The sequence below is a fragment of the Microtus pennsylvanicus genome, chromosome 12 (assembly GCF_037038515.1).
Source record: "Microtus pennsylvanicus isolate mMicPen1 chromosome 12, mMicPen1.hap1, whole genome shotgun sequence".
Classification (NCBI taxonomy): Eukaryota; Metazoa; Chordata; class Mammalia; order Rodentia; family Cricetidae; genus Microtus; species Microtus pennsylvanicus.
In genome coordinates this window covers 89,229,696-89,257,625 of record NC_134590.1, presented here as the reverse complement: position 1 = coordinate 89,257,625, position 27,930 = coordinate 89,229,696, and the positions used below count along the sequence as shown (strand labels likewise).

At 38.7% G+C, this 27,930-nt stretch overlaps 2 protein-coding genes across 15 annotated transcripts in view; one reads left to right on the top strand and one right to left on the bottom strand.

The window, feature by feature from the left end:
• Positions 1 to 278: 278 nt before the first annotated feature.
• On the bottom strand, positions 279 to 27,373 carry Erlec1 (endoplasmic reticulum lectin 1). 2 transcript variants are annotated; one of them, XM_075942498.1, is made up of 14 exons: positions 27,027 to 27,373; positions 17,011 to 17,115; positions 15,718 to 15,798; positions 15,105 to 15,182; positions 14,950 to 15,013; positions 14,281 to 14,312; positions 12,389 to 12,612; positions 12,167 to 12,296; positions 10,150 to 10,311; positions 9,437 to 9,496; positions 7,651 to 7,775; positions 4,263 to 4,340; positions 4,000 to 4,075; positions 279 to 1,154 (listed from the first exon to the last, which is right to left on the bottom strand). In XM_075942498.1, the coding sequence occupies exons 1-14, from the start codon at positions 27,186 to 27,188 to the stop codon at positions 1,083 to 1,085; spliced, it is 1,449 nt and encodes a 482-aa protein (XP_075798613.1). In that variant the 5' UTR covers positions 27,189 to 27,373; the 3' UTR covers positions 279 to 1,082. The 2 variants fall into 2 exon arrangements, with proteins under 2 accessions (XP_075798613.1, XP_075798614.1); XM_075942499.1 differs by lacking the exon at positions 4,263 to 4,340.
• Asb3 (ankyrin repeat and SOCS box containing 3) overlaps positions 27,355 to 27,930 on the top strand; it is a 391,624-nt gene continuing 391,048 nt past the window's right edge. For all 13 annotated transcript variants that reach the window (XR_012907205.1, XR_012907206.1, XR_012907204.1 and 10 more), the window contains exon 1: positions 27,355 to 27,569. The gene's annotated coding sequence lies outside the window, so the exon portion shown is untranslated. The remainder of the gene's footprint in view (positions 27,570 to 27,930) is intronic.

Sequence of the window (27,930 nt, the reverse complement as noted above, 5' to 3'; positions counted from 1 at the left end):
GTTCTCACTTTGCACCCCTGGTTGGTGCAGAATTGGCCATGTAGGGATCCCTCTGCATCTACCTGCTCAGTGCTGGGAGCAAAGGCATAAACTCCAACATCCATTTCTTTCGATTTGGTCCTGGAGATTGAACCCAGGGCCTCAAACATGCTAATGTGCTCTATCACTGAGCTCCCCTCTCCCCAGACCCTTATGGCTACTTTTCTGTCCTTGTTCAGATTAGTATGTACAAAATATATGCAAAGGAGAAAGGAGAAAAGAAACTGAATAACCTGTCATTGGCTAAATGAAAAGGCTGCTTATGAACATTTTATTCTTTCTGAAATAAATATTGTGTTGTAAACTATCCATGAGTAAGATTTATAATATACAGCAGGCAGGTACACAGAGAGCCAGCACAGTGAGTTCTGGAATGAGCCGTTCTAATTTAGGGAAGATACCAACCGTCAGCACTAGACACATACGCTGGTAATAAACTCACAAGAAAGAATCATAAAAGTTAAGGAGGAGGAGCAAGCTGTCCTAAGAAAAGAGTTTCTAGAGATAATAGTGGTGTCGGGTCATCTGTGAGGCTCTGCTCTGTTCCCACTACGAGTTCAGTACCCGACATAGAGCAGCTGCCACCGAAATATTTGCTGATAGGCTTCCAGGCACTAGAATTTTACACATTTTACATAGCCTCTCATAGAAACACTTTCCTAGCAACTTCTCTCTTCATTATCTTTACTTCATTAGCTCATTATATATGCTGTAATTTATACAATAAGTATATTATTTAAAAGTACTTCAACAAGTACAAGATTATGACACCGAATAGGATAGACTCTAAACTGATCTTGAAATCACATTATCCAAGCAAAGTCAAAACGAAATCGGTTCATATAACACCAAAATAAATGAAGTGAGACAGCGTCTGCCTTACAAGTTTATCAGTAACCTCTTATATACACATGTATTTCACAGCAGGTCGCCAGTCCTTCCATGTGATACCACAGACAGGGTGCAATGATGAGACTCCACAATGAGACCTGGTCAGGAGGAAGTGGTGACTTTCAATCACCTTTCTTTCCTTCAATTTTAATTTAGTTTGGGAGAGAAAGAAGTCCATTTTCATCAGCTGTATCCAGGATTTTACAGATTACTGGGGATTCAACCTGAAGAACAAAAGCAATGACATTAGAAACTAACATATCTTCTCCTCAATGAATATAATAATATGTAAGTTCTTGATTTGGATAAACCACCCAACATTTCCCCTACAAATTAGGCTTTTTTTTTTTGAGATAGGATTATGCTAGCCTTGAACACTTGGTAATCTTGAGTGTTGGGTTATAGTAGGTTCCATGATGCCTGGCATTAATAAAGATAACTGCAAAACTATTTTTAATCATTCATATAAAATATGAGATAGGTAAAGAAAATATGTTTTTCTTTCTAAGTAAATATGCCAATGGAGACAAGGTAGAAAGGATGGGGAAATGTATGGAGTTTGTAGTCGGAGTTTTCCTGACTAGAACAGAAAAACATTATGGCAAAATAAGCAGCTCTATTTAAAAGACAGAGAAAACACTACCTTAAAGATGAGTCAGCTGTCCTGACAACTGTGAAAAACAAAGCAAAGCCCAGACACATACCAGGAAAAACAGGAGACAACATGTGACCAGGTAAAATTCAAGTAGAGAAACAGAACCCTAACGATTCAATGGAATAGAAAGAGATGGTAAGTGTTTCACAGATGGACAAACCGGACATAAAGAAGAAGTGCTTAGTGAAACTGGTGAAAGTTAGCAGAAATGAGCCGCATTTACACACGGGGTAGGCTAGCGGAGAAGGGTAATCAAAGGAAGTTTCTGAGATTCTGAAACAATGTTTAATTAGAATTTTAGGCCAGGCAGTGGTGGTGCACACCTTCAATCCAAGCACTTGGGAGGCAGAGACAGGTGTATCTTTGTGAGTTCGAGGACAGCCTGGTCTACAGACTTAGTTCCAGTACAACCAAGGCAACACATAGAAACCCTTTTTCTAAAAACAAAAACCAAAATAAATAAATAAGAATTTCAGAAACAGAAGAAAAAAGGAATAGGGCAGAAAAAAATCTTTGTGAAGATAATGGCCAAAATTTTTCTAAAATTTGTATGAACCCACAAGTCCTAGAAGCTATATATAGTTCAGAGGACAAGAACAGAAAATAAGGACACTTAGAACATAATCAAAGTTAGTATTATAGAGTATTTAGAAAAAAATCTAAGAGGGTATTTTCATGACTCTGAGGTAGCAAAAACTTCTTAGGACACACACACACACACACACACACACACACACACACACACACACACACAACACAGTACCCATAAAAGAAAAAAACAAAAAACTGAGCATAACAGAATAATACAGTTTTGTTTATAAGAACACATTTTAAAAGGTGAATCTGCCACAGAGTATGAAAAAGGTGTGTACATTACAAAGAGCTTGTACCTAAAATATTTTTGAATTCCTAGAATCAAGCCATGAAAAGATAAGTAACAACTGCAAAACTGGGTAAGAGCTTGATAACGATTCTATTCCTTCACCAGCAGTCAGGCCCCTCTGAACCTCTGACTATGCCGTGGGCCCTGTCTCTGGCCTGCCTAGTCCATTTGTACCAAGAGAACCTCCACACTCAATTTCTCATCACTCTGGCTGCTTAGTCTCTTTGTGATTTTCTACTAACTCCTTTCTCTTGGCCTGTTGGCTACTGATCCTGAGCTGTCTCTTCTGTACTTAGACTTGAGCTTTACCTGTTTCTGCTACCGCAACAATTTATCTTGAATTTCATTTATGCATACAATGTATTTTGATCAAATGCCCTTCCTTTTAAGTCTTGGTACAGATAAAAACAGTACTGAAGAAAGTCTTCTTAACCATTTGAATATGTATCAGAATAACTTTTTTTTAATTAAAGTCTGGTTAGATGTAAGGCTTCACAAAAGTATATGAACGTCAATAACGTCATAAAAAGGTGTTGAGTACCATTCTTTGTATGAGGAATGTAAACTGAACACACTACAATGGCTATCAAAGAAGACTGGAAATAAAGCTAGTGAGGAGATGGAGTAACTAGACTCTCATGCACTGTACGTAGATTAACATGGCACTAGCATTTTGGTGAATCAATTGGTAGAATGTATCTCATATGACTTAGAAATTTCACTCACAAGTATTTATCCTTAATGAATGAAAACACATAACCAGAGAAAGACTTGTGAAAACAGTTCATAGTAGCCTTATTCATCATAAATAAAGAAAAGAAAGAAAAACAAACCAAATGCCCATCTGCAGAAGAACTGATTAAGCATGCGAAGTATAGTGTAAGAAGAATGTAATCTGCCATTGCTAAGAGAATGAAGTACTGACATATTCAACACTCAGCCAGGCACACACGGGATCTCCATTCATGTGGAATCCCGAATGAAGTACACCTAATCTATAGTATCAGAAACTAGAAAGAGGTATCCTTTGGCGATGGGGTATGAGAGAATTCCCTGTTGTGACAGACCTTATTTTAGGTGATAGTTACAAGGCTATTTAAAATGGTTAAATATCATCAAACTCAGCATTTAAGATCTGTGCTCTGAGACATGATCTCATGTGTGCTAAGCTGCCTTGACCTCCTTATGTAGTTGATGATAAGAACAACTTATCGTCCTGCCTCCACCTCTTAAACGCTAGGATTACAGGTGATCTTTCACGCCTACTTGGTTTTATACAGTGCTAGGAATTGAACACAGGACTTCACACATGCTAGGCAAACACTCTACCAACTGAGTAAATTATACCTCAAAAGAAAAACATGTCTATTAAATGCCTTTGTAGCTTTAACACAAAAAAGTCAATTATGTTCAAAATTTAAATATTTTCATTTAGTGGTACTGGGATTGAATCCAGGACCTCCCACACTCTAGACAAGTGCTCTCCCACTTAGTCCCTAAGTGAATTCTTGATGGTTTTCATTTTACTTACCCCAAGAATATACTGGCAGGAGTGAGGCTCGAGCATATATACAGTAACAGCATGAGGAGAATCAGATTCTTTACACCTAAAATACAGAGCACTTTAAGGTATTGCCTATGTCATAAAAAATAGTACTTTGTTATCTTATTAAGGTATTATAAATCTTTAAGTGGACCCAGAATAATTTAACTTAACACAATTGAATAATTTAGTTATTACATCTTATTGTAAAACTTCTGTCAATGAAAAGTAGATAAAAGGATTCAACTTACTTTAGTTTTACAGTCACCTGTCTGGGTTTGTCAGTTATATCACAAATATCTCCATTTCCATAAAAATGTGACACCATCCTGAGTTGGAGAAACACACAAGCTTTATTACAGCCTTACTAATTAGAATAGCTGTAATGGGTAGTGTTAGGTTGGGAGTGTAGGTCCCAGTCCCTGGCATCTATCCCAGCCCCCAGGCCTGGTCCTGACCCCACCCCCAGGGAGGGGTCAGGACCACTTTTCCCCAGGGTACTTAAATGATCCCCCAAAAGAAGAACACATGGTCTTTCTTTTTCCTCCCTGGTCGCGTTCCTGAGGCTTCCCGGTTTCCCCTCAGGGCCACCCGAGAACGCAGATCTCCCATTAAACCTGGATATTTTTTAATTTGGCTTGTTTTGATTTGACTTGATTGGGAATTTTTGCGTCCTCAGGGAGCTCGTATTAGGAAATATTCCTAATATTTGGAGGTTCACACCACAGAGTCAGATTCTATACTAAAAATACAAATTAAAGAAACTTTGTACTGTCTTTCTTAATGCTGTCCATATTACATATGGGTCAGATTCAAGTTTCTGAGGTTGGTGTGGTGGCTCAAACACTTCTAATACCAGCTCTTGGGAGGATAAGGGTGCAGGACAGCTATGAGCCTGAGGTCAGCAGGGCTAACAGTAAGATTCTATCTCAACCAAGCATCCAGAGAAACAAACAAAACAAAGTAATACTTTTTTTTTTTAAGTTTTATTTATTATGTGTACAGTGTCCTGTCTGCATGCATGCCCACAGACCAGAAGAGGGCACCAGATCTCATTACAGATGGTTGTAAGCTACCATGTGGGTGCTGGGAATTGAACTCTGGACCTCTGGAAGAACAGCCAGTGCTCTCAACCACTGAGCCACCTCTCCAGCCCAGTAATACAGTTTTAAAGTTAGCCATTTTCCCAGCCCAGTATATTATTTACTTAGCAATTATTCCTTTCTGTTTTCCATCAAGCTGTTCCCATTAAACACTATTATGTATATGGGACAAAAAAGCAAGCTTCTGCCAAAGTATAACTTTCAAAGTGAGTAATATTCAAAGAAAAGCTTTTTCTTTTCTAGCCACACTATTCTAGGCTACAATGTTGAACACATGATGCTAAAAGCTATATTTTTTTTCAGGAAACATAAGCCTAAAATAATGTCTAGCACACTCAACTCTTAAATATCTCTATTTGAATTTTCCTAAATTTGAGTCTGATCAGCCTGAAAAGTTGGCGTATTTTGAAAGTAATTTCTCAATATTATCTCTTCCAGGAAGAAACAGTATTTAACATTTGAGAATGAACAAGAATTAATCTTTTAAATTTATTGAATAAGGGATTACAAGATGAAGTTAGTTATTCTTGGGTAGTAAGGTTAACTTACTTCTGGTAGTAATAAAACATACCCACACCCTAGTTCTAACTGAATCAAGTAATTATTTGAAGTGCGAGGTAGCTCAGCATTAGAGCACTTGCCTAGCAGAGATGCTGGTTAATCATGAAGGCCTGGACTCAATTTCTATCACTATACAAAAGAATAAAGCTGGGGCTGGAGAGATGGCTCAGTGGCTGGAAGCATTCACTGTTCTCCCAGAGGACCTGGCTCAATTCCCAGCATCCATGTGGCAGCTCACAAACATCTGTGACTCCGGTTCCAGGGAATCTGATCCCTTCCTCTGGCCTCTGTGGATGACATGCATGCATATGGTGCACACACGCATACATGCAGGCAAACACCCATATACACAAAATAAAAACAAAACCACACAAAAAGAATTAAGTCATTGTCATTAACACCACTGCCAATCTTTATTTTTTTAAACATTTTTTTTTAATATTTATTTATTTATTATGTATACAATATTCTGTCTGTGTGTATGCCTGCAGGCCAGATGAGGGCACCAGACCTCATTACAGATGGTTGTGAGCCACTATGTGGTTGCTGGGAATTGAACTCAGGACCTTTGGAAGAGCAGGCAATGCTCTTAACCTCTGAGCCATCTCTCCAGCCCTTTTTTAAACATTTTTAAAAAAGACTTATGTATTTTACGTATGAGTGCTCTATCTGAATGTATACCTTCATGACAGAAGAGGACATGAGATCCCACTACAGACGGTTGGGAGCCACCATGTGGTTATTGGGAACTGAACTCAGAATCTCTGAAAGAGCAGCCAGTGCTCTTAACCACTGAGCCATCTCTCCAGCCCCCTTGAAGTGTTTTGATTGTTTTTGCTTATTTTTAGTATTTATTTATGTATGTATTTGGGTGTTTTGCCTGCATGTACATCTGCACACCCAAAGAGGGCATCAGATCCCATGGGACTAGTAAGTCTCCATGTGGGTGCTGGGAATTGAACCCACATCCTCTGGTAGAACAGCCAGTGTTCTTAACCCAAGGCACCTCTGTAGTAAGGAGCTGCGGGCTGCGTTCCTCATCATCTCCCCCTTTGTCTAAACAAGATCGAACCAAACCCAATACAACTATATACAGTAGGAACAGATACCAAATATAAAATTACGAACAACAAACAATATTAAGCAAGAAACATACAACAAAAGTTCTACTAAGCATTCTATTTCAAGGAGTCTAAATAATGTAGAGGGTAACTACAATTTTCTAATCTTCAACTCCATCAAAGATCTGAGAAGGGAAGTAATATTACTTGAGCAACCAGGAAGTACAAACGAGAAACTTCCAAAATGTACAACAAATGACAGAGACAACTGACTACCTGGGCCCACTGTTCCATCTACACACCTCTCCATCCCTATCATGGCAGTCTTACACAGCTATCACTGTTGAAGGCAGCAGGCAGGTTAGTGAATGTTATTACTAGGCTAGGTTATTTTACTTAAATGTCCTCATGACCTTATTGAGATATACTATTAGACAAGTAAGGCTTAAAAATTATATAATTTGCCCAAAATATTACTAGTGAAGATCCAGCCAGAATTTGAACCCAGGTTGCCTGACTCCAAGACTGTGGGCTGGTGTTTTATTTTTAGAGACAAGGAAGGTCTCTCTGCATAGCCCTGGCTGGAAATGAAAATATGCAGCATGACGTGCAGCTCATTACTATGATCTTGGTCCTGGGCTGTTTCTTTCCCCAAAGGAAAGGGATCACTGATCCAAAATGTCACCTGTGTGTTTATTTTATTTATTTATTTTTTTGAGAGAGAGGGTCTTACTAACGTAGCACTTACTGTCCTGGAACTCACACTGTAGACCAGGCTGGTCTCATACTCAAAGATCTGCCTACCTTTACCTCCCATGTGCTGAGATTAAAGACATTCAGTACCTTGCCCTGCTATATATATTCAAATTTTTAATTTATCAATATTTTGAGTATTAAAGGCAAATAGTCTTTACCTGACTGTCTGGGTGCCGTCGTCTTGAAGATGATATGCTCTAGCTGTGTTTTTCTTAGCCCATTCAACATGCTCTTCTTGGTTCCATGTCCCCACAACCACAGAGGTTTTCCCATTGTCTTTGTCCTAGTATTTAGAAAAATACTAAATTTTAAAATTACATTCCCCTTTCTGTGTGTGGGCATGTGAGTAGACATGCTTAGGGTATCAGGCTTGACATCGGATTCCTTCACCAGATGAGCGGCTATTTGAGACTGATGGTGTTTGTGGTAATGCATGTTTGACAGGAGCAAAGAGAGACAACTGTAAGCCCCAGTCCCGCCTTCATCCATTCACTGGATAATGATGCGATGATGTCAGTCAAACTCAGGAAACAAATCGAAATGATCTTTATTCTGATTCTCTGAAAAATGTCATTTCTAGTTAGCCTAGCTCCAGATGGAGTAACTTGGTAATCAGTATCGTTTCCCTTTCCTATCTCTCTGTCGTATCGATTCCTTCCTGGGGATGCTTTTCTTTAGATCCTTCTTTTAAAAATTATTTATCATCATTGTATGCGTGCAGGGTATATACATAACTGAAGGCACATGCATTTGCAGTGCTGTGGAGGCAGGAGAGAACAACTCTTGGAAGCTGGTTTTTTCCTTCCACCACAGGATCTGGGGCTCAAACTCAGTCTTCAGACTTCCGCAGAAAGTTCTGTCATGTGCTCAACCATTCTGCCAGACCCTTTCTCTTTGGATTGTTCTCTAATACGTTCACTGTCAATACCTCAACCAAAAATTTAATTGATCATACCTATTTTATACACCACACACATACTACGCTGTTTTGAGAGAGATACCAAACCAGGACCTGAGCATACTGGAACAGTGCTTTACATCAAGCTACAGCCCTAGCACTACTGCTGTGCTTCTCAACCTTATCTCTGCTTGCCTTGAATCCATCCTCCCAAAGCATGTGTTGTAAACCTAATTCCTAGAATTACAATGTGGGGAAGTAGAACCTAAGGGAGGATATGTAAGTCTAGAGAACTGTATCTTTATAAGAGGTTGTTAAAGCTCCCATCCTTTCTATCTTAAAAAAATCAATTTATTCATTAATTGTATGTGTATGGGCATCTTGCCTATATGTATGCCTGTGCACCACATTCATGCCTGAAGCCCATGTGACCAGAACAGGATGTTGGATTTTCTGGGACTAGTTACAGATGATTGTAAGTGACCATGTGGTGCTGGGAATCGAACCCTTTGGAAGAGCAGTTATTGCTCTTAATCACCAAATCATCTTTATAGCTCCTAATCTCTCTCAGTCTTTCTTCCTCTTGGTTTGTGTCATTAGACAAAGCAGCCAGAAGGCCCTTGTCAGATTTAACCTCTAGAAATGTAAAATGTACTTTCTTTTCATTTTAAGTTATCCAGTTTGAATAACAAGGACGACCCTAAGAGGGATGCATGGATCACCCTAGGAAGGGGAAAGAGTTGAGATTTCCTGGGTACACTTGGGGGGCAGGGAGGGTGGCAGTAGAAGAGAGGGAATAGGGGATAAGAACATGAAGGAATGGGATGATTGAGCTGGGGGAGGAATTAAAGGCATGCACCACCACCCCCTGGCTGAGCCAAATCACCAGTCTGTCACAGACTTTAAAGACTTTAATCCAAGGCTGCTGATGCAGTTCAATTTAAGAGCACTTGATATATTCACGAGGCCCTGGATTTGAGCACTGCAAAACAAATAAACAACCCAGATCTATTCAGGGGTAGAACAACATAAATGCTATGCTATACCTCATGATATTGATGTACATGTTTGCCATAGCAGAATTCATATTTCCACCAACCAACACCCTAAAGGAAAGAAACAGAAGTTATTCAGAGAGAAGGAAGACTGCTGTAACAACACTACTTGATAGTGGGAAAATATATAATTTTTATAAAATCAATAGTATAACAAAAACAAAACATGACAGCCTGGTCTATACAGTGAGTTTCAGGCCATCCAGGGCTATATGTTGAGTCCTTGTCTCCAAAATTACAGAAAAAAAACAACAATAAAAATTCACTAAAAGGAAAACAAATTAACTCTAGAATTAACTCTTTCAGAAGACACCTAAGACAAAATTTTCACCTTTGAGTGTATTTACACTGGCTTTAACAGCAAGAAGCAAAACATTACCTTTTAAGTTTAGGCCAAGTTTGAATTGTGGCTGTTGCATAAGTAAAATGTGAGAAAGAAATCACTGATGTCCATCTAAGAATCAACTCATACATAATGGTCATAGGAAGTCAAGCTTTAATGAATAAAGAGAATATAATGGGTGTGGATTAGATTGTAGATATGTGGGGGACGGGACTACAGAAAGACAATATCCATTGGAGATGGACGGATCCTGCATTTCTCTGTAGACAGTTTTGTTCAGTTCTTCCAATGACTATGGTTAGGTAACTGCCACACACAAGGTTGTAAGATAAATACTTAAGCTATAGTTTCACTTTCTTACCCCATGAAAGCAGTAAGAGCCACTAAGGAACTCCTTTATGAGCTGGTCATCTGTCAGCTTGGATATATGGGTTGTTCCAACAGTGAGCATTGGCTGAGAGCCAACAGCAATAGGTTTGTGGATGGCTGGAAATCTCTCTTCTTTTGTAGATGGCAATTCTTCCTGAAGTTAACCAGATGTGTTTATGAGCTTTTATGACATGTTTTATAGTTACAACTGGTTATTACGTTAACAGAAAATTTTCCACTTAATGTTAAGGTTTTAAGAAAGTGGACTTTGTGATAATAGAGAAGAGTCAAGACAAATGTTAGTTTCAGCCTCAAGTAACAAATATGATAATCCTCTGGCACACATAAGGAAAATGTCCACTTCTCGTCTGCTTCTTGTTTTCCTTTTGGTAAGCACTTCGATTCTTAACTATGTTTTCCATCCTTACATCTAATTTTGTAGAAGTCATTAAGGGTAAAGCTAAGGTAACAAGCAGGGTGAAAAGGAGCTGGTTGGGAATAAATAGGATCAGCAGTTACAATTACTCAAATATAGCTCAATCTGGTTGTTGCTCTGGAGGAACTTGTAATTTACTAGAGTAAATACAAAGTAATAAGGGCACCCAGAACTAAAGACTCATAAAACAAGGGGTAGATGAAGCTGACTTTGACAAAGAACTGCAATGTGGATATTTTACCAAGAGAACACTGTTGAGTCAGCCAAGAAACATGAAAAATTTGTGATGTGACTTAAGTATATGCTCTGTGTTTGTGTGCATATATGCATAAGGATTTGAAGAAAAGACTCATCAGGGGAAATATGTAGGGCTGTAATATTTAAAACTAAAGAGATCAAGTATTTTTTTATGCTGGAAAACTATAGCTAAGAGGTCTGGATGTTGTCTTGTAGGTACTGAGCAAAGGTGTGCACTTGCACATGGGGGTAGAGAGAGAGGGAGAAGGAGAGAGAGAGAGTGCGAGAGAGCGCCACTCAGGCTACCTAAAGCTACAAAGTGAGACCATGCCTCAAAAAACAAACAAACAAACAAACAAACAAACAAAACAACACTTAGGTTTCTTTTTTTGGGTCAACTGGATAGAGAATAGTTTGTTTTGTACACTGTGACTATTCTTGCTGTAAGCACAGTACTTTAAAAGCAGTGGGAAAATGTGGCGCAACGGAACATGATTTTAATCCTTGCACACGGGAGGCAGATCTCTGAGTTCGAGCCACTTAGGTCTACATACTGAGTTCCAGGGTAGCCAGGGTTACAGAAACACCTTGTCTCAAAATTAAAAAGCAAAACAAAACAAACAAAAACAGTGGGGAAGATAAGGGTTCTAAAAAACTGAAAAAATGATGAGTGCGATATAACTGAACAAACCATATGTGGCCAAGCCCAACAGACAGATGAAGGGGAAGGCAGTGCATCAACAGGAAGCACACAGAGAGGGTTAAAGGAGAACAACAGGCTGAAGTGTAAAATGCTAAGAGCTGGAGCTAGGGTGGCTTTTTTTTTTAAAGCTTAATTGGAACAACTACTTAGAAATTTAATAGGATGTTAAACTTAGAAAATATTATGTGTGACATTGGAGAGACAGATCAGCAATGAAAACACCTGCTACTGTTGCAGAGGACCTGGGTTTGGTTTCCACAACTCACATGGCAGCTTACAATTGTAACTCCAGTTTCCAGGGGATCAGACTCTCTTTTGGCTTCCATAGCTACCAGGTACACACATTGCACATGTATATACATGTAGGCATTCACATATATGCATACAAGTAAAATACATGTATATAAAATTTTTTAGAAATTATGTAATTGTATGAGAATGTTACAATTTCTGAAAAGTATAATTGTTAAAAGTGCAAGAAAAAGAATTGAAATTATTCAAATAATTAGAATTAAAAATTTGAAGTCAATAAAATAAATTGCCATTATTATGCTACAGAAATAACACAATGATACAGGTTCTGAAACATGGAAAAGGAAGCACTGAGAAACTATAATTAGTTAACCCTCATACCTCTTTATTTCTCTTAAATGGCACCCTTAATATCTCTTCTTGTTGCTCCAACTGTCTTAGTGTGAGAGGTTTAAAGGGAGATCCTGGCAGTGATTGGCAGAATATATCATTCACAGGAGAGGCTCTGAACCTATTCAGAAGGAAAAAAGGCATTAAGGCTAAACGTGAATGCTTTAAAGCACATGTGCGCTGTATGTTTAGAATACTGAATGAACGTCGTACCTGTATTTAGGATGACTGCACAAGAGTGGTGTCAAAATGACAACTTCATATTCACAAGTGGTAACTTCAGCCACTGAAAGGATTTCATGCTTAGATTCAGGATGGCATATGTACATCACAGTGCTTGATCTGGGTCGGTTCTGTTTCAGACTACAAGGTGTACCATTGCCCATTCCCACAGGATAGTACGGTGTCATCTGACCTTCAATATTTTTAGTAGGGATCTTAAAAAAAAAGTGTAGGCAGATTTTTTTTTATTAGAAATTTGAGGTGGGTTTGAGGATGGGGGAAGTATTTATTCTGAAAGAAAACTCCTTTTTTTTTTAAACAGAAGATGAAAATGTCTGTACTTTCTTTTAAGTCAGCATTAATGTTCTTATTCTTAAGTTTGTGAGCAGATGTGCATTTAGGGATAGTATACAGAATAAAGTATTTGATGCTAAAATTAAAATATTAAGTCAATGTACATTTAAGTGAGGAGTACAAACACAGGATTGATATGAGTTATTGTCAAGAGTGTTAAAGAAATAAATTAAACTAACAAAAATATTTACTATACTGGTCTGCTTAGCTCTTTCTTCTCTAACCTCGCAGAGAATGTTGTCCATAATTTAGATTCTTTAAGTTTTAAGGCTGATTTCCAAGTAGAGCAAATAGTAAAAAGGAAGAAAAGAAAGAAAGCAGAGGCATTTTTTGAAGTACAGGAATTGCTCCTTTTACATAATACTATTCTGAGTCATCATTTGATGGACATATATTAAGTACCTACAACATGTATATGTATGGCAGCTTTGCACTGCACAGAGATAAAAGATAGTTTCTACTCTTAGCCTCTATTTTTAAAGCCCATATAGGCAGGTAGCTTGCTATTTACACATGCAATTTATCTGTTACATTCATAGAAGAGGAACAAGCACTAAAAATGTTATTACCACTGTTTGTAATGCTACATAGAAAGCACCAATGCTATGCACTGAAGTGATGGATTGGTATCACAGCGTTTCCCAGACAAGTAAGTAATTAATATTATTATTCTTTTAGTAGTGGAGATTGAGTTTAGGGTGTTGTACATGCTAGACAGTGTTCTACTAGTGGGCTATAGCTTCACTCTTCCTTGTTAATTTTTTGACATTACTTCTATGTATTTGCATACATGGCACATGTGCTCTCTGTGTGTGTGAAGTCAGAGAACAGCTTTCAGGATCTAGTTCTCTCCTACCATGTGGAAGGCAGTTGGGCCAGAAAGTCCTTGAATTTGTGATTCTCCTGTCTCAGTCTCCCAAGAAGTTGGGATGACAGCCCTGTGCCAGCAGGATCAGCTGACAGTTTATTTATGTATTATTTTAAAAGTAAATAGAAGGATCACAGCATTATTTATTTTCTGAGACAGGGTCTCACTTGTGTATATAGCCCAGATGGCCTAGAACTAGGTATGTAGAGCAGGCTCACAGAGATTTGTCTGTTTTTGACTCCTGAATGCTAGAATTAAAGGTGTAAACTATCATCATGCTCAATTGGCAATTATAGGCAGAGAGTGCTTGTTCATTTCCCAACTTCTCAGCCCCAAATAATCACACAGAAAACATATTAATTACAGCACTACTTGGACTATTAGCTCAGGCTTCTTATTAACTAACTCTTACATCTTAAATTAACCCATTTTTATTCATCTCTGTATCGCTACAAGACTGTGGCCTACTACTAGTAGGCATCCTTCTCCTTTGGCAGCTACATGGTGTCTCTCTGACTCCGTCACAGAAAAACCAGCTGTCATAAACTGTGAAGTTTATTTGATTCACTTCTTTGAGGCATTATACCAAGAACATATGTCTAGCTTCTGTCACTTAAGTCATACTTAACAATAAAGTATGAAAAATTAATACATCACTTGCCTCATTTAACTTTTCTTTTTCTTCTTCTCGTTCTGTGGAAGCAATGCAAGAAAAAGGTGAACATACAAAATAAACATTACATCTATATGATACATATTAATCAGCTTTAACTTAACTTTAAACTTCTTTCTAAAGAAGACAAAACAAGGTTTTTATCTCTCTGCTTTTTTAGGTGGGAGTTGCTGGGTACTGGAGCCAGGGTCTCATGTGCTAGGTGTTTAAACTCCCTCTTCTCAGGCCTGCCCTTCTATTTGAAAGTTAGTGTTTGCAAAATGAGTGTCTATGAAAGACCCAAGTGTGATTCCTGGGAATGACAAGGAGAGAGGAGAGAAGCAATTCCCAGCAGTTTCCTCTGACTCTTTCGTGCATGCAGTGACACATGTCCATACATTAAAGAAATAGCTGTAATAGTAATAATGCACACAAAAGATAATATTCAGGGAAATTTCTTTTTCCCTATCTTTCTTTTTCTTTTCTGGAGTCATTTCATGTTGCCTAAGTAGGCCTTACTATGTAAAGAGAATGGCATTGAATCCCTGATCCTACTGCTTCTACCACCAAAATGCTAGGCTCACAGTCTTGTGCCACCATGCCTGGATTTAAACTTCAATTAGAACTTAAATGTTAAACCAAAACCCAGTAGTACTATCATCACTTTTAGAGACTAACCTTTTTCAGACAGCAGATTCTTAGCCAACATATTCCCAAGATAGTATTCATGAATATTTACTTTCTACATTAAAAAAAAATACAGTATTTTACAAACATATTTCTTTAGCTACAACTTAAAAACTATATCATTATGAATTTCAAGGAAAACATACTTGACCAGTTTCTTTTTCTTCATGGTATTGTCGAATATGTTTCCCATGACATACTTCATACGTCCAGTAAGATTCAATCTAAGAAAGATATACGTTTTTAAAGACACAAAAGTCATATAATCAATTGAATTTTACTTGAAATTTTTAGCAGATGGGCAGATTCTCCCTCAAATCCGGAATAAATTTTTATGAAGTGACACTTATAATCATGCCACACAAAATGGCAAAACTTCTGAAGTGTATTTGGATTCTAATAATTGGCTCTGTATGAAGATTATGTGGTTTAAATAGAGCTATAATGTGTCTGCATGTGTAATAACTATCTGGCTTCTTTTCTACATAGCTTAAAAATAGCAATTAGCATTTTATGATTCTATCATGTAAGAAAACTTGCCTTTGAACTAAAAACATCCAGTTTTCTAGTGCCTGACACTTTGATATCAGTGTACTATCTACTGCACGTATAAGAATTTAAATGAAGATCATACTAGCAAGCAGCAAGATTTGTACCTAACTTAAAATGTACCATACCATAATACAGCAAGATGAAAAGCCATTTTAAGGCTCTACTGGCTACTAGACACTTACTTTAAAATGTACATAAAATACGTACTCTGTAGGAGCAACTGCTCTGTTTAAATAGTGGTTCCAAAAGCTCTCTTGGATTGGGGCCTTTGTAATCCTTTTCTTCTTCCTAAAAAAAACTAGAGTTTAACATACATTTTTTTTTTTGAAACTTCATCCAACTCTGCTGTTTGGTTATTAATTCATTGGTTAAGTCACAAATGCTTGGAAATAAAAGAGAAAATAAGTCAACATCTTTAATAAGATCCTATGGTATGTCACTTCTTTCAAATGAACTGAAGTATAAAATATGAAGCCATAGAATAATCTTCCATAGTATTCATTCTTTTTTAAAAAAAGGTTTTTAAGTATAAGTTTTCTAGACAATCTTTGTAAACTTATTTCAGAATTTTTGATTGCCTATATCCCCCCCAAATTCTAACTATGGAAGTTTTAGAATGGTTCTGTGGTGGAAAGGTGTTTTCAGTTTCCTACATATTTTAATACTTCAGACTTGAACCACTGGTGTGGTTGTGTGGGTACATTTTGTTTCTAAGGGTTTTAGAGCAGTATGGAACAGCTGCCTTGCATAGATTTTAACTTAATAAAACTTAAGAAAAGCACTGACTTTACTGTTCCACTTTACAGACTACGAGAAACGGCTAAATTCATTGAGTGGGGGAACTGAGTTTCAAGTCTGCCCAGGGACCCACAGCTAACTGTAGCCTCTACCTCAGCCTCCTGGCTCCTAGGCTGCTGTCCTTTCCATTTTACCATGCTGCCTCTCCTGTTTCATCTTGAAAGAAGTCATTGCCTTGAAGGATGGATAAGAGGCAGTTAGGGCATTTTAGGAGAGAGAAAAGGGCATGAGCTAAGGTACTGAGAAAACATAAGGTACCTAGAGAATTATTTATATAAGAAATATGAAAACACTATGTTTACATTGAAATAATATATTGTGCTTGAAAACTATCATTTGTATAAAGGAAAACAAATACAGAGTTAGCTTTTTATTCAAAACATTAATAATTAATCCCCTCCATTTCTGTAATTTTAGACAAGGTCTCACAATGTAAGACAGGCTATCTTTAAACTCATGACAATCCTTTTGCCTCAGTCTCCTGAGTGTTGAGATTATAGATTTGAACCACCACAACTAGCAGGCTGTTAATTTTTTCCAAAATGAAGCCCCAAATCAAAGAAAACAGAATAAGGGATTAATATATTTATGCTATAAGGTTATTGAGAATCTTGTTACTTGATTTTAAGGTACATGACTATAGGGTTGTAAAATACATATATTTGGTGAAAGGAATCAGCAATGTATGTATAAAAAACATACCTCATCCCCACTCGTCACAAGAGGAAGTATACATTTGTATTTTTCTTTATCTGGAGTTGTCATGATGACATAATTATCTTCTTTATACAAAACTCCAGTTGTAGGCTAGAAACAGAATAAAAATTACATTTTTTTCAGTTAAAGTGCATTACATTGAATAAATTCAGTACTAGTTAGAACAAAGGTTCCTCAAATCAATTTATTTTTTCAATGGAAGATCTGTTTTGTTTTGTTTTTGTATTCATTTTTAAAGACAGGGTTTCTCTGTGTTATTAGCCCTAGCTGTCCTGGAACTAGCTCTGTTGACCAGGCTGGCCTTGAACTCAGAGATGTGCCTGCCTCTGCTACCTAAGAGAACTAGACAGCAGAAAATAATCAAATTGAGAGCTGAAATCAACAAAATGAAAACAATACAAAGAATAAATGAAACAGAGTTGGTTCTTTGAGAAAAATCAACAAAATAGATAAACCTTTATCCAAACTAACCAAAAGGCAGAGAGAGAAGATCCAAATTAACAAAATCAGAAATGGAAAGGGGAACATAACAACAGACAGGGAAGAAATACAGAGAACCACCAGGTCATAATTAAAAAACCTGTACTCTTTCGAAAAGTCAGAATCATATGCTATTCTTATGGTACTAAGGGATTTTAAGGAAACCTCTCAACATATATATTTGAGTCAGCAACAAATAGTTGCTGACTGACAATATGCAGAGTTATTTTGCATACTGAAACCATTGAATTTATACCAGATGATACTTTATTATTTATTCAGTTACAAGATACAATCAGGAATAGGAATCATCCCATATACATAACACACAGCTGACCCCATACAGGTCCAACAGGTCCTGTAGCACAAAGCAATGTAGAAACTGATTAATTATTGATTGGAAATGTGCTGAAGGCCTCAGAATTTCAAAAAAGAAACATCGTGACAATAGCAAAAGTTTCTAAAAAGACTTTTCCATCACGTGGCAACAAGCCAAGAAAATTATAAGAAAATGTTCCTACTTGTTCTTTATACAACCAAACACCACTACTTGCACGAAGTAACCCAAAGGGTACTTCAAAGAATGAAATCTGGCAGATGGATGTGTTCCATTTTGTAAAATTTGGAAAACTAAAATATGTACACCATACCATTGATACTATTCAGGTTTCAATGGGAAAATGCTTTGAGCTTGGAAAAATCTGATTGGATAATCACACAATTGCCAGAAGTTATGACCATCGTGGGTATATCTGTACAAATAAAGACAGACAAAGCTCTAACATATGTCTCTAAGAAAATAAAACAGTTTTTTGATTATTATAATATAAAGCACATTATAGGTATACCACACAATCCTACAGGACAGGCAGTTATAGAAAGATCAAATAGATTCTATTGGTCCACCTGTCTGTTTTTGTGCCAATACCAATCTGTTTTCAATACAGGTCTATAGTAGTGCTTGAAGTCAGGGATGGTGATGTGTCCGGAAGTTCCTTTATTGTACAGGATTGTTTTGGCTATCCTGGGTTTTTTGTTTTTTCATATGAAGTTGAGCATTGTTCTTTCAAGGTCTGTGAAGAATTGTGCTAAGATTTTGATGTAGATTGCATTGAATTTGTAGACTGCTTTTTGTAAAATTTCCCTTTTACTATGTTGATTTTACCTATCCATAAGCTTAGGAGATCTTTCCATTTTCTGATATCTTCTTGAATTTCTTTCTTTAAAGACTTAAAGTTCTTGTCATACAGGTCTTTCAGTTGCTTGGCTAGTTACCCCAAGATATTTCATGTTGTTTGCGGCTATTTTGAAGGATGATGCTTCTCTGATTTCTTTCTCAGCCCATTTATCATCTGTATACAGGAGATCACTGATATTTTTGAGTTAATCTTGTATCCTACCAAATTACTGAAGGTGTTTATCACCTGTAGGAGTTCCTGGTAGAATTTTTCAGGTCACTTATGTAAATTATCATATCATCTGCAAATAGCCAAAGTTTGACTTCTTCATTTCCAATTTGTATCCCCTTGACCTCCTTTTGTTGTCTTATTGCTCTAGCTAGAACTCTGAATACTGAGTACTAAATTAAGTAATATGGACAGAGTAGACAGCATTATTTTGTTCCTGATTTTTGTGGAATCACTTTGGTTTTCTCTCCATTTAGTTTGATGTTGGCTGTTGGCTTGCTACACATTGCCTTTATTATGTTTAGGTATGTTCCTTGTATCCCTGATTTCTCTAAGATCTTTATCATGAAGGGGTGTTAGATTTTATCAAAGGCTTATTCAGCATCTAATGAGTCAATCAAGTGTTTTATTTTCTTTCAATTTGTTTATATGGTGGATTACAGTGATGAATTTTCATATGTTGAACAATACCTACATCTCTGGGATGAAGTCTACTTGATCATGGTGGATGATTTTTTCTGATGTGTTCTTGGATTCAGTTTGGCAGTATTTTCTTGAGTATTTTTGCTGTCTAGAGGCATAAAGACAGATACGTGGATCAAAGGGATCAAATCAAAGACCCGGATATTAATCCACATACCTGATTTTGACAAAGAAGCTAAAATTATCCAATGGAAAAACTAAAGCAACTCAACAAATGGTGCTGGCATAACTAGATGTCAACATGTAGAAGAATGCAAATAGATCCATATCTATGCCCATGTACAAAACTCAATTCCAAATAAATCAAAGACCTAAACATAAATCTAGCTACACTGAACCTCATAGAAAAGAAACTGGGAAGTAGCCTTGAATCCATTGGCACAGGAGACCAATTCCTGAATATGGCACTGGTCATTCAGACACTGAGATTAACAATTAATAAATGGAACTGAGAAGCTTCTGCAAGGCAAAAGACACAGTCAATAAGACAAACGACATCCTACACAATGGACAAAAATCTTCACTAACCCCACATCAGACAGAGGGCTGATCTCCAACATATACAAAGAACCCAAGAAACTAGACATTAAAATATCAAATAATCCAATTAAAAATGGGGTACAGATCTAAACAGAGAATTATCAACAGAGGAATCTCAAATGGCTAAAAGTCACTTAAGGAACTGCTCAACATCCTCAGCCATCAGGAAAATGCAAATCCCAACAACTCTGAAATACACCTTATACCTGTCAGAATGGTTAAGATCAAAAACATCAATGATAGCTTGTGCTCAAGAGGATTTGGAGTAAGGGGAACACTTCTCCATTGTTGGTGGGAGTTCGAACTTGTACAGCCACTTTGGAAAACAGTATGGTGGCGTCTCAGAAAACTGGGAATCAGTCTACCTCAAAACTCAGCAATACCACTCTTGGGCATATACCCAAAGGATGCACATTCATACCTCAAGGACATTTGCTCAGCTATGTTTATAACAGTGTTATTTGTAATAGCCAGAACCTAGAAGCAACCTAGGTGCCTCTCAACCTAAGGCTGGATAAAGGAAATGTGGTACATTTACACAATGGAGTACTTACTCATCAGCAAAAAACCAATGACATCTTGCAATCTGCAGGAAAATAGATGGAACTAGAAAAAATCATCCTGAGTGGGGTAACCCAGATGCAGAAAGACAAACACGGTATGTACTCACACATATGTGGATATTAGGAATGAAGCAAGGATAACCAGTCTATAATCCATAACCCTAAAGAAGCCATGAAACAAGGAAGACCCAAAGACAGACATATATGGATCCTCCACTTCCCCTGGGAAGGGGAAGTAGACAAGATCTCTTTACTAAAGTGGTAATGTAGGGGATACGGGAGGGTGGTAAGGGGGTGGGGAGGCAAATATGAGGGATCAGGAAAGTAGAGTTGTGGGAAGGACAGAGAGGGAGAGCAAGGAAAGAGATACCTTGAAAGAGGGAGCCATAATTGGGTTAGGGAGAAACCAGGCACTAGGAAAATTCCCAGGAATCCACAAGGAGGACCCCATCTAAGAATGTGAGCAATAGTGGAGAGAGTGCCTGAACTGCTCTTCCCCTGTAATCAGATCTATGGCTACCTTAACTGTCATCATAGAACTTTAATCCTATAACTGATGGAAGCAGAGATCCATAGCTAAGCACTGGGTCGGATTCCTGGAGTCCAGCCATAGAGGCAGGAAGAATATTACGAGCAAACGGGCCAAGACCATGTGGGGAAACCCACAGAAACAGCTAACAGTTTTTGTCATATTAATGGTCATATAGAGTACTAATTCTAGAAAAAGGTTTCATCTACCTTTCTGTAGATGAATTCAGACTTGAGTCTCTATCAGTTTTCTGCAGTGAACCATGAGCACACCTAAAAGTGACCTTTGAAGTTCCCAAAAGAAGGATGGAGCCTCACAACAATTCCTCCATAACTATAACACTACCATGAAAAATATCATGTAAAGACCGGTTTTGGACTACAAACTGCTCAGAACAATTTTGAGGTGGCTAGCCGAGATGATCCAGCCTCACAGACTACTTTATCCAGGACTTGAGACAAGCCCTACACTTTCCCATTATGCTGAGACTGAACAAAAATGACACAGCTACCTCTCCCAGGGCTTGACAATTAACCCAAATTTTTCTTTTTAGGATTCCATTTAGGATTCCATAAAAATATCATGGCCCCCAGACAGCAGGATGTACATTTAAGAATACAATGCCCAGAACCTTCATCTGGTGATGGATGGAGATAGAGACAGAGACCCACACTGGAGCACTGGACTGAGCTCCCAAGGTCCCAATGAGGAGCAGAAGAAGGGAGAACATGAGCAAAGAAATCGGGACCACGAGGGGTGCACCCACCCACTGAGACAGTGGAGCTGATCTATTGGGAGCTCACCAAGGCCAGCTGGACTGTGACTGAAAAAGCATGGGATAAAACTGGACTCTCTGAACATGGCGAACAATGAGAGCTGATGAGACGCCAAGGACAATGGCAAGGGGTTTTGATCCTACGTGATGTGCTGGCTTTGTGGGAGCCTAGCCAGTTTGGATGTTCACCTTCCTAGACATGGACGGAGGGGGGAGGACCTAGGACTTACCACAGGGCAGGGAACCCTGACTGCTCTTTGGACTGGAGAGGGAGGGGGAAAGGAGTGGGGGGAGGGGGAGAAGGGTGGGAGAAGGGGGAGAAGGGTGAGGGAAATGGGAGGCTGGGAGGAGGTGGAAACTTGTTTTTTTTTTCTCATTTTCTCAATTACAAAAAGATTTAATAAAAAAAAAAAGAGAATACAATGCCCAAATTCCCAATAGGTGGGGTTGGTGGTTTTTGGTTGTTCAATGGGCTATGGATATTTATTATTTTTTAGGAGAGTTAGTTACAAGTTTTTATTGGTTACAGTGAGGAGTAAAGCTGAACAATAGAGATTAGAGTCAGAGTTCTTGTTTTGAAAAATAAAAAGGGGATACAGATATAAGATAAAAAGGTTGAATTGAATCTACTTTTAAAAAGAAATTACTAATTATTTTAAATATTTTTACATTGGATTGAACTTTTATATATTGTATACAAATTCTGTATATTGAAACAAATTTGATATTAATCTTGTTGGAACACACTGTACATACATTTCTAGTCTTGTTTCAAAGTATTGTACCTATGCAGCTCATTTAACAACGTAATACAAATTTCTAGTTCTTGAAAGTTATTATTATCAACTGTTTAGGACAATAAGGAAATGCAGGTAAGTAATTGGTCACCTAGTACAATTAAACTTGTAGTGATGTTAGGTATGTTCTCAAGGTCACACTTTAAATAGACAGGATGTCTTCAACCACTTCAGAGGTTTACAGAATATGGCATTTTAAATGTTCTAATAGCATGGGTTATTATTTTTTTTTTTTGACCATGAGACATGCCTGCTCCTGGTAACACCAATCTACTTCAAAGGAGATAATGGATATCAATGAAACTCCACATGGAGTTTATGGTAAAAATAAGCCACTGGGAAGAAATTGCCCTGCCTCGACTGCTGGCAGTATGTTGTCCTAATTGACAAGGACACAAACATTGTGGGGCTAAGGCTTCTTAGAATATTCTGTGTCACAGCATAGTCTGTTCAATATTCTAGGCCTGTAGGCTGAAGATGGATGCCCCAATGTTGCAGAGGAACTACGGGTGACTGTCCAGGCAGTCAGCTGTTTCTGCCATTCCTCACAGTATTTTGGAAGTCATTTGCTTGCATTTCCTGCTTACTCGGTTAATATTTCCTTTTCAGATCTCTGAGCGAGTTGAAGACTTTATAGTTATAGTTTTCCTTGTTTACCAGACTCAAAAGAAACTCACTGAAGAGGTGTAAAGTGTAAAAGGTTGAGAGACATTAAAAGATAATTTGACAATGCAAATTAGAATAGAAAGTGAATTAAGTACAACCTTTTGGGCTCATCAATATAGGAATGATATGGAGCATTTTCTCTGAATTTGTCAAATGCAAATGAACTAGACATTGTTGATGTATTTATTGCCTCTATATATTGTATATAGTTACTGTACTCATTGCATAGTTTTTCTTATATTAGGTATAGTCTTCCCTTTTATTTTAGATAAAATAAAAGGGAATGAGAGTGGTACAGTATTTGTCTTTTAATAAGTAAAGCTTGCCCGAATCAAAATGCAAAGCAGCCACACTACTCAGTCATATAGGCCAGACAGTGGAGGCACACACCTTTAATCCCAACAGTCACACTAGTTAGCCATAGAGGCTGGACAGTGGTGGTGCATGCCTTTAATTCCAGCACTAGATAGGAATATCAGACAGGAGATCAGTCTCAGTCTGAGGATTCCTAGAGGCAGGTTGGCCCATTTCTGTCTGAGGTTAGAGTCAGAGGCAGGCCGCTTTGCTTTTCTGATCTTCAGCTTGAAACCCAGGATCTGTCTCTGTTTTATTTTTTCCCCAGGGTCTCTTTCTGCAGCCCTAGTTATGTGGAACTTGCTGTATAGACATGGCTAGCTTTGAACTCAGAGATCTTCCTGTCTTTGCCTCCTAAATTGTTGCCAAGGTTTTGCTAGATACTGCGTGTTGGTCTTGCCTGAACTCACTGTGCAGGCTAGGGTACCTTTGAACTCAGCAATCCTTCTGCCTCAGCCTCCTGAGTGTTGGGATTATAGGGATGTGCTACCATCCTTCCTCTTGAGAGTCCTGATGCTAGACTGAGTGAATCCATAGACACAGAAGATGACTATATGAACATGCAGCATGTAGAGCCAAGTATCTTCTTGTAATTACTTTGCATTTATTAATTCATTCATCCTCCAATAAAGCATTACACTCATTTTTATAGAAAAGGACTCTGGGGTCAGAGCTTAAACAATTTAATCTAGCTACCTGGAGCAGAGCTCAGATAACAAGCAGGTTGGCTCCATAGGTATATGCTTGTTACTGTTTTAACATATTTGAGTCAACCTTTATTAATATATATTCTAAAGATTACTGTGTGTGTGTGTGTGTATATATATATATATATATATATATATATATATATATATATATATTTATTTAAGGGCCAAGGACACTTAAACAAGGCCATTATAGGTGATAAGGTAATCAAATATTTGAAGCTTAAGTGTTGTGGGGACAAACTGTATTTACTTTCTGGAATCAGGTTCTCAAGCTAGCTTCAAGCTTGCTATATAGACAAGGAACTAAACTAGCCTTGGACTTCTGATCCTTTTGTCTCTACCTATCAAATATTAGGATTAGGGGAGTGTGCCACTATATCCTGCTTGAAATTTAATTATTTTTAGTTTATCCAAAGACTTCATTTATTTATTTATTCAAGGAAGGGTCTAACTACATAGCCGTGTTTGGCCCAGAACTTGCTATGCAGACCAAGTTGGCCTCGAACTTAGAGATCTGCCCACTTCTGCCTCCAGAGTACTGGAATTAATACAGTGGATGCAATAGTAAAAACTTTGCTGGACCAGTGAGTAATTTATAAGGATCATGAGCTATAATTTAGTTTTTACCAGTATAATTTTAATCATTTTTATCTAGAGATATTTTAGAGGTATAAATTACTAGAAGAGTCAGTTATGGTAGTGCATGCCTATAATCTGATCCCAGGTCTTGGGAAGCTAAGGCAGAGGATATCCTCAAAACGTAGGCCAATGAGACCCTGCCTCAACAACAGGAAAAAAAGCAATTAAGGCTTAAGAAAAAAAAAACTGAGATATTTTAATTCAGCGTCTGCCAATTTTGAATGTTAGACAAAAGGCTTTATCTTAGTTCACACAGATGCTGACTTATTTACAATTGTCCAACCATTGACCCATAAAAATAACTAGCAACTCTGTGAAGAGGGCAGTTATTTTAATTAAATAAATCATGGAAGGGAAGTGTTAAGATTACAGAACTATTTAAAACTTTCAAAGATCAACTATTGAAAACTTACTTTTGTACAAGGATATGTCTCTTTCCCAAATTCAGAGAAAGTATCTGGATTTTTCTCAAAATAATTCATATTAAACAAAAAGAAAAATAAACAAATAGCCTAAAACTCCCAAGTCTTCAAGTATGTCCACCTTAGATTTTGCCGACATCTCCTCAGGCCTGTAATATTTTATACAAGTGTATAGACTGTATAAATATATACAATGGAGATCAGTGAAAATAAAAATAAAAAAAATTATCAGTAGATCATGGCATTAACACAAAATAGTCCTGACTTTCCAGAGGAATGTTTACTTAAATTCAAGAATATGGTCAGAATGTAACAGAAAGGTAGAGAAAAAAATGGAGTATAAAATACAGCATAAGTAAAACCTAAGGTAAATAGAAAGCGATGTGGTGATGGTAGTAACATAACTTAGTAATTTTGTGGTGCTCTGCCACTGACCTAAACTTTTGGTGCCTAACTTGGTACATATTGTCTTGGCATCATAGGAATTGGAATGTAATTAAAAAACAAAACAGAGAACCTTTGATTTTGCTAGGGTTTCAATCTGAGATAAATGAGACTATGGTATTGTTAAGAGCACAATTCAAATAAAGATTTTATTCTTCTCTTTAAATATGTGTATGTGTGCAGCTATACACATGCGTGCAGTGGATAGATGATCGAGGGCACTGCATCCCCTGGAGATATTGTGAGAGGTCGTGTTTGGGGCTGGGAATCAAACCTGGAGCCTCTGGAAAAGCAGTGTGTGTAACTGCCGAGCTATCTTTTCAGCCCTCAAAATCACCTTTTAAGACAAATTCTGCAGTAGCTCTATATGGATAAGACTTTTCAACACTATATTCTCTCAAACAGAATTTTCACTCTCGTGAGATTATTTATACATAGAACTATGCATATAATTCCGCACCGTATAAAACCTCACATTCAGGGGCTAGAGAGATGGTGCAGCAATTAAGAAGGGGCATTACTCCTAGTAGAGAACTGAGTGTAGTTCCCAGCACTGGCAACCACCGGCCCAGGTCGCTCGTACTCAAGTGCGCAGAATCCCTTTCACACAATACACACGATTAATAAAAAGATAATAAGATCCTTTAAAAAAAAACCACTTCACTTTCTAGGGTTTTAAAGAGCAGTCGGAATACATTAAAACATCTAAGGTATTCTGCACGGCCAGTCGTATTCCACATACAAGTTCACTAATGTCTTCCAAGCCAAATAGCCCTCTCGAATGCCTTCGGTGGGAAAACAGCCACAGACGCTTGTTTCTAAGTGTGTATTGGTGAGACAGAATGAACAGAGACGGGGCTCCTGTCTGCTGGAGGGCTGTGTGGGTAGGCTGGTATGGTTGTATTTCTAAGACTTCCTCGACAGAGTGGGACTGTTGGGCAGCCAGGACTCGTGCAAAGGAATTTAAAGGAGGGAGGGGAAGTGATCGCTGGATCTCCTAGTTCTTAGTATGGAGGGCACATCCACACAGTGTGCTGAATGAATCAATGAATTATAACGAACGGGACACTTCGGCTTGGGGAAGATTAAAAAAAAAAAACAACCTGGAAAGGAAAGCTAGGAAAACTGAGGACTGGGCTGAATGCTTCGTGCCGGAAAGAGGGGAAGTGGCTGCGGCTAGCGAGGGCACTGACCAGAGAGAACTCGGTGCCGGGCCAGTTGACGCGGAAGGGGATGTCGTCGCTGAGCCGGGGCAGCGCCCGGCCGCCACCGGACGCCTCCAGGAGACCGCACAGGACCAGCAACAGCGGCCCTCCGGGGACCATGCTACGCACGCCGCCGCCTCCTTCCTCCATCCTCCGTCGCCGCGTCCTCCAGCCGCCGTCACAACCTCCTCTACCGTTGGAGAACAGGTGGAGGAGGAGGAGAAGGAGGCGGCGGCGGGACCACAAAGCGTCCTCGGGGTAGGAGACCCAACCGCCGCCACGTCTCCTTCCGGAGAGCTGGGCAACGCCGCCTCCGCCCCCACAAGGGCCTCGGGCCACCGCTTCCGGGGCACGCAGCACATCAACATCCGGGGTCGTAGGGTCTGTGGCCTACGGAAGCCCGCGCTTGGATCGCGCTGCCTTGAGTTGGGCCGTGGCATCCTAGCGGTTGGACGCAGATGCGAAGGTCCGAGAACTGACGCCGGTTGGGCCGCTCCGGGAGTCAGCCCTTGAGCGGAGCGGAACGGCCAAGTGAGTTCTGCCCTGCCGCGGAGTCCACCCTCGAGGGGTAGGGCTGGGGGTGGGGGTGGGGGTTGGGGAGTAGGCGGCGGCGCCCATAGAGTAGTGTGGGGTGAAGTGGAAGTTAGCGTTCCGACTCAGCTGTCAGCCCTCCACTCTTGCTATTTCCACACTTTCCGCCGGGAGCTTCTCTTTTTCTTTTTTTTTTCCTGCTGGTGACTGTTGTCACATCGGTTCTCAGCTCCTCACTAACGCTGCCCTGTCTTTGAAGACACCCAGGTGATACCTGCCATGCTACAGTGTGGGGAAACTGTGGTGCTTTGACGTTTGACTGAATGGGAACTTGTGAGGAGGCGGCTACGCTTGCATTTTC

Bases quoted from the DNA above. Each gene is read 5' to 3' on its own strand.
- Erlec1 (XM_075942498.1), bottom strand. From the start codon at position 27,188: ATGGAGGAAGGAGGCGGCGGCGTGCGTAGCATGGTCCCCGGAGGGCCG. The intron at 12,297-12,388 runs GTACGACGTTCA...CCTTCTGAATAG, and splicing joins TGCAGTCATCCTAAATACAG to GTTCAGAGCCTCTCCTGTGA. The intron at 10,312-12,166 runs GTATGAGGGTTA...GGTTAACTTCAG, and splicing joins CATTTAAGAGAAATAAAGAG to GAAGAATTGCCATCTACAAA.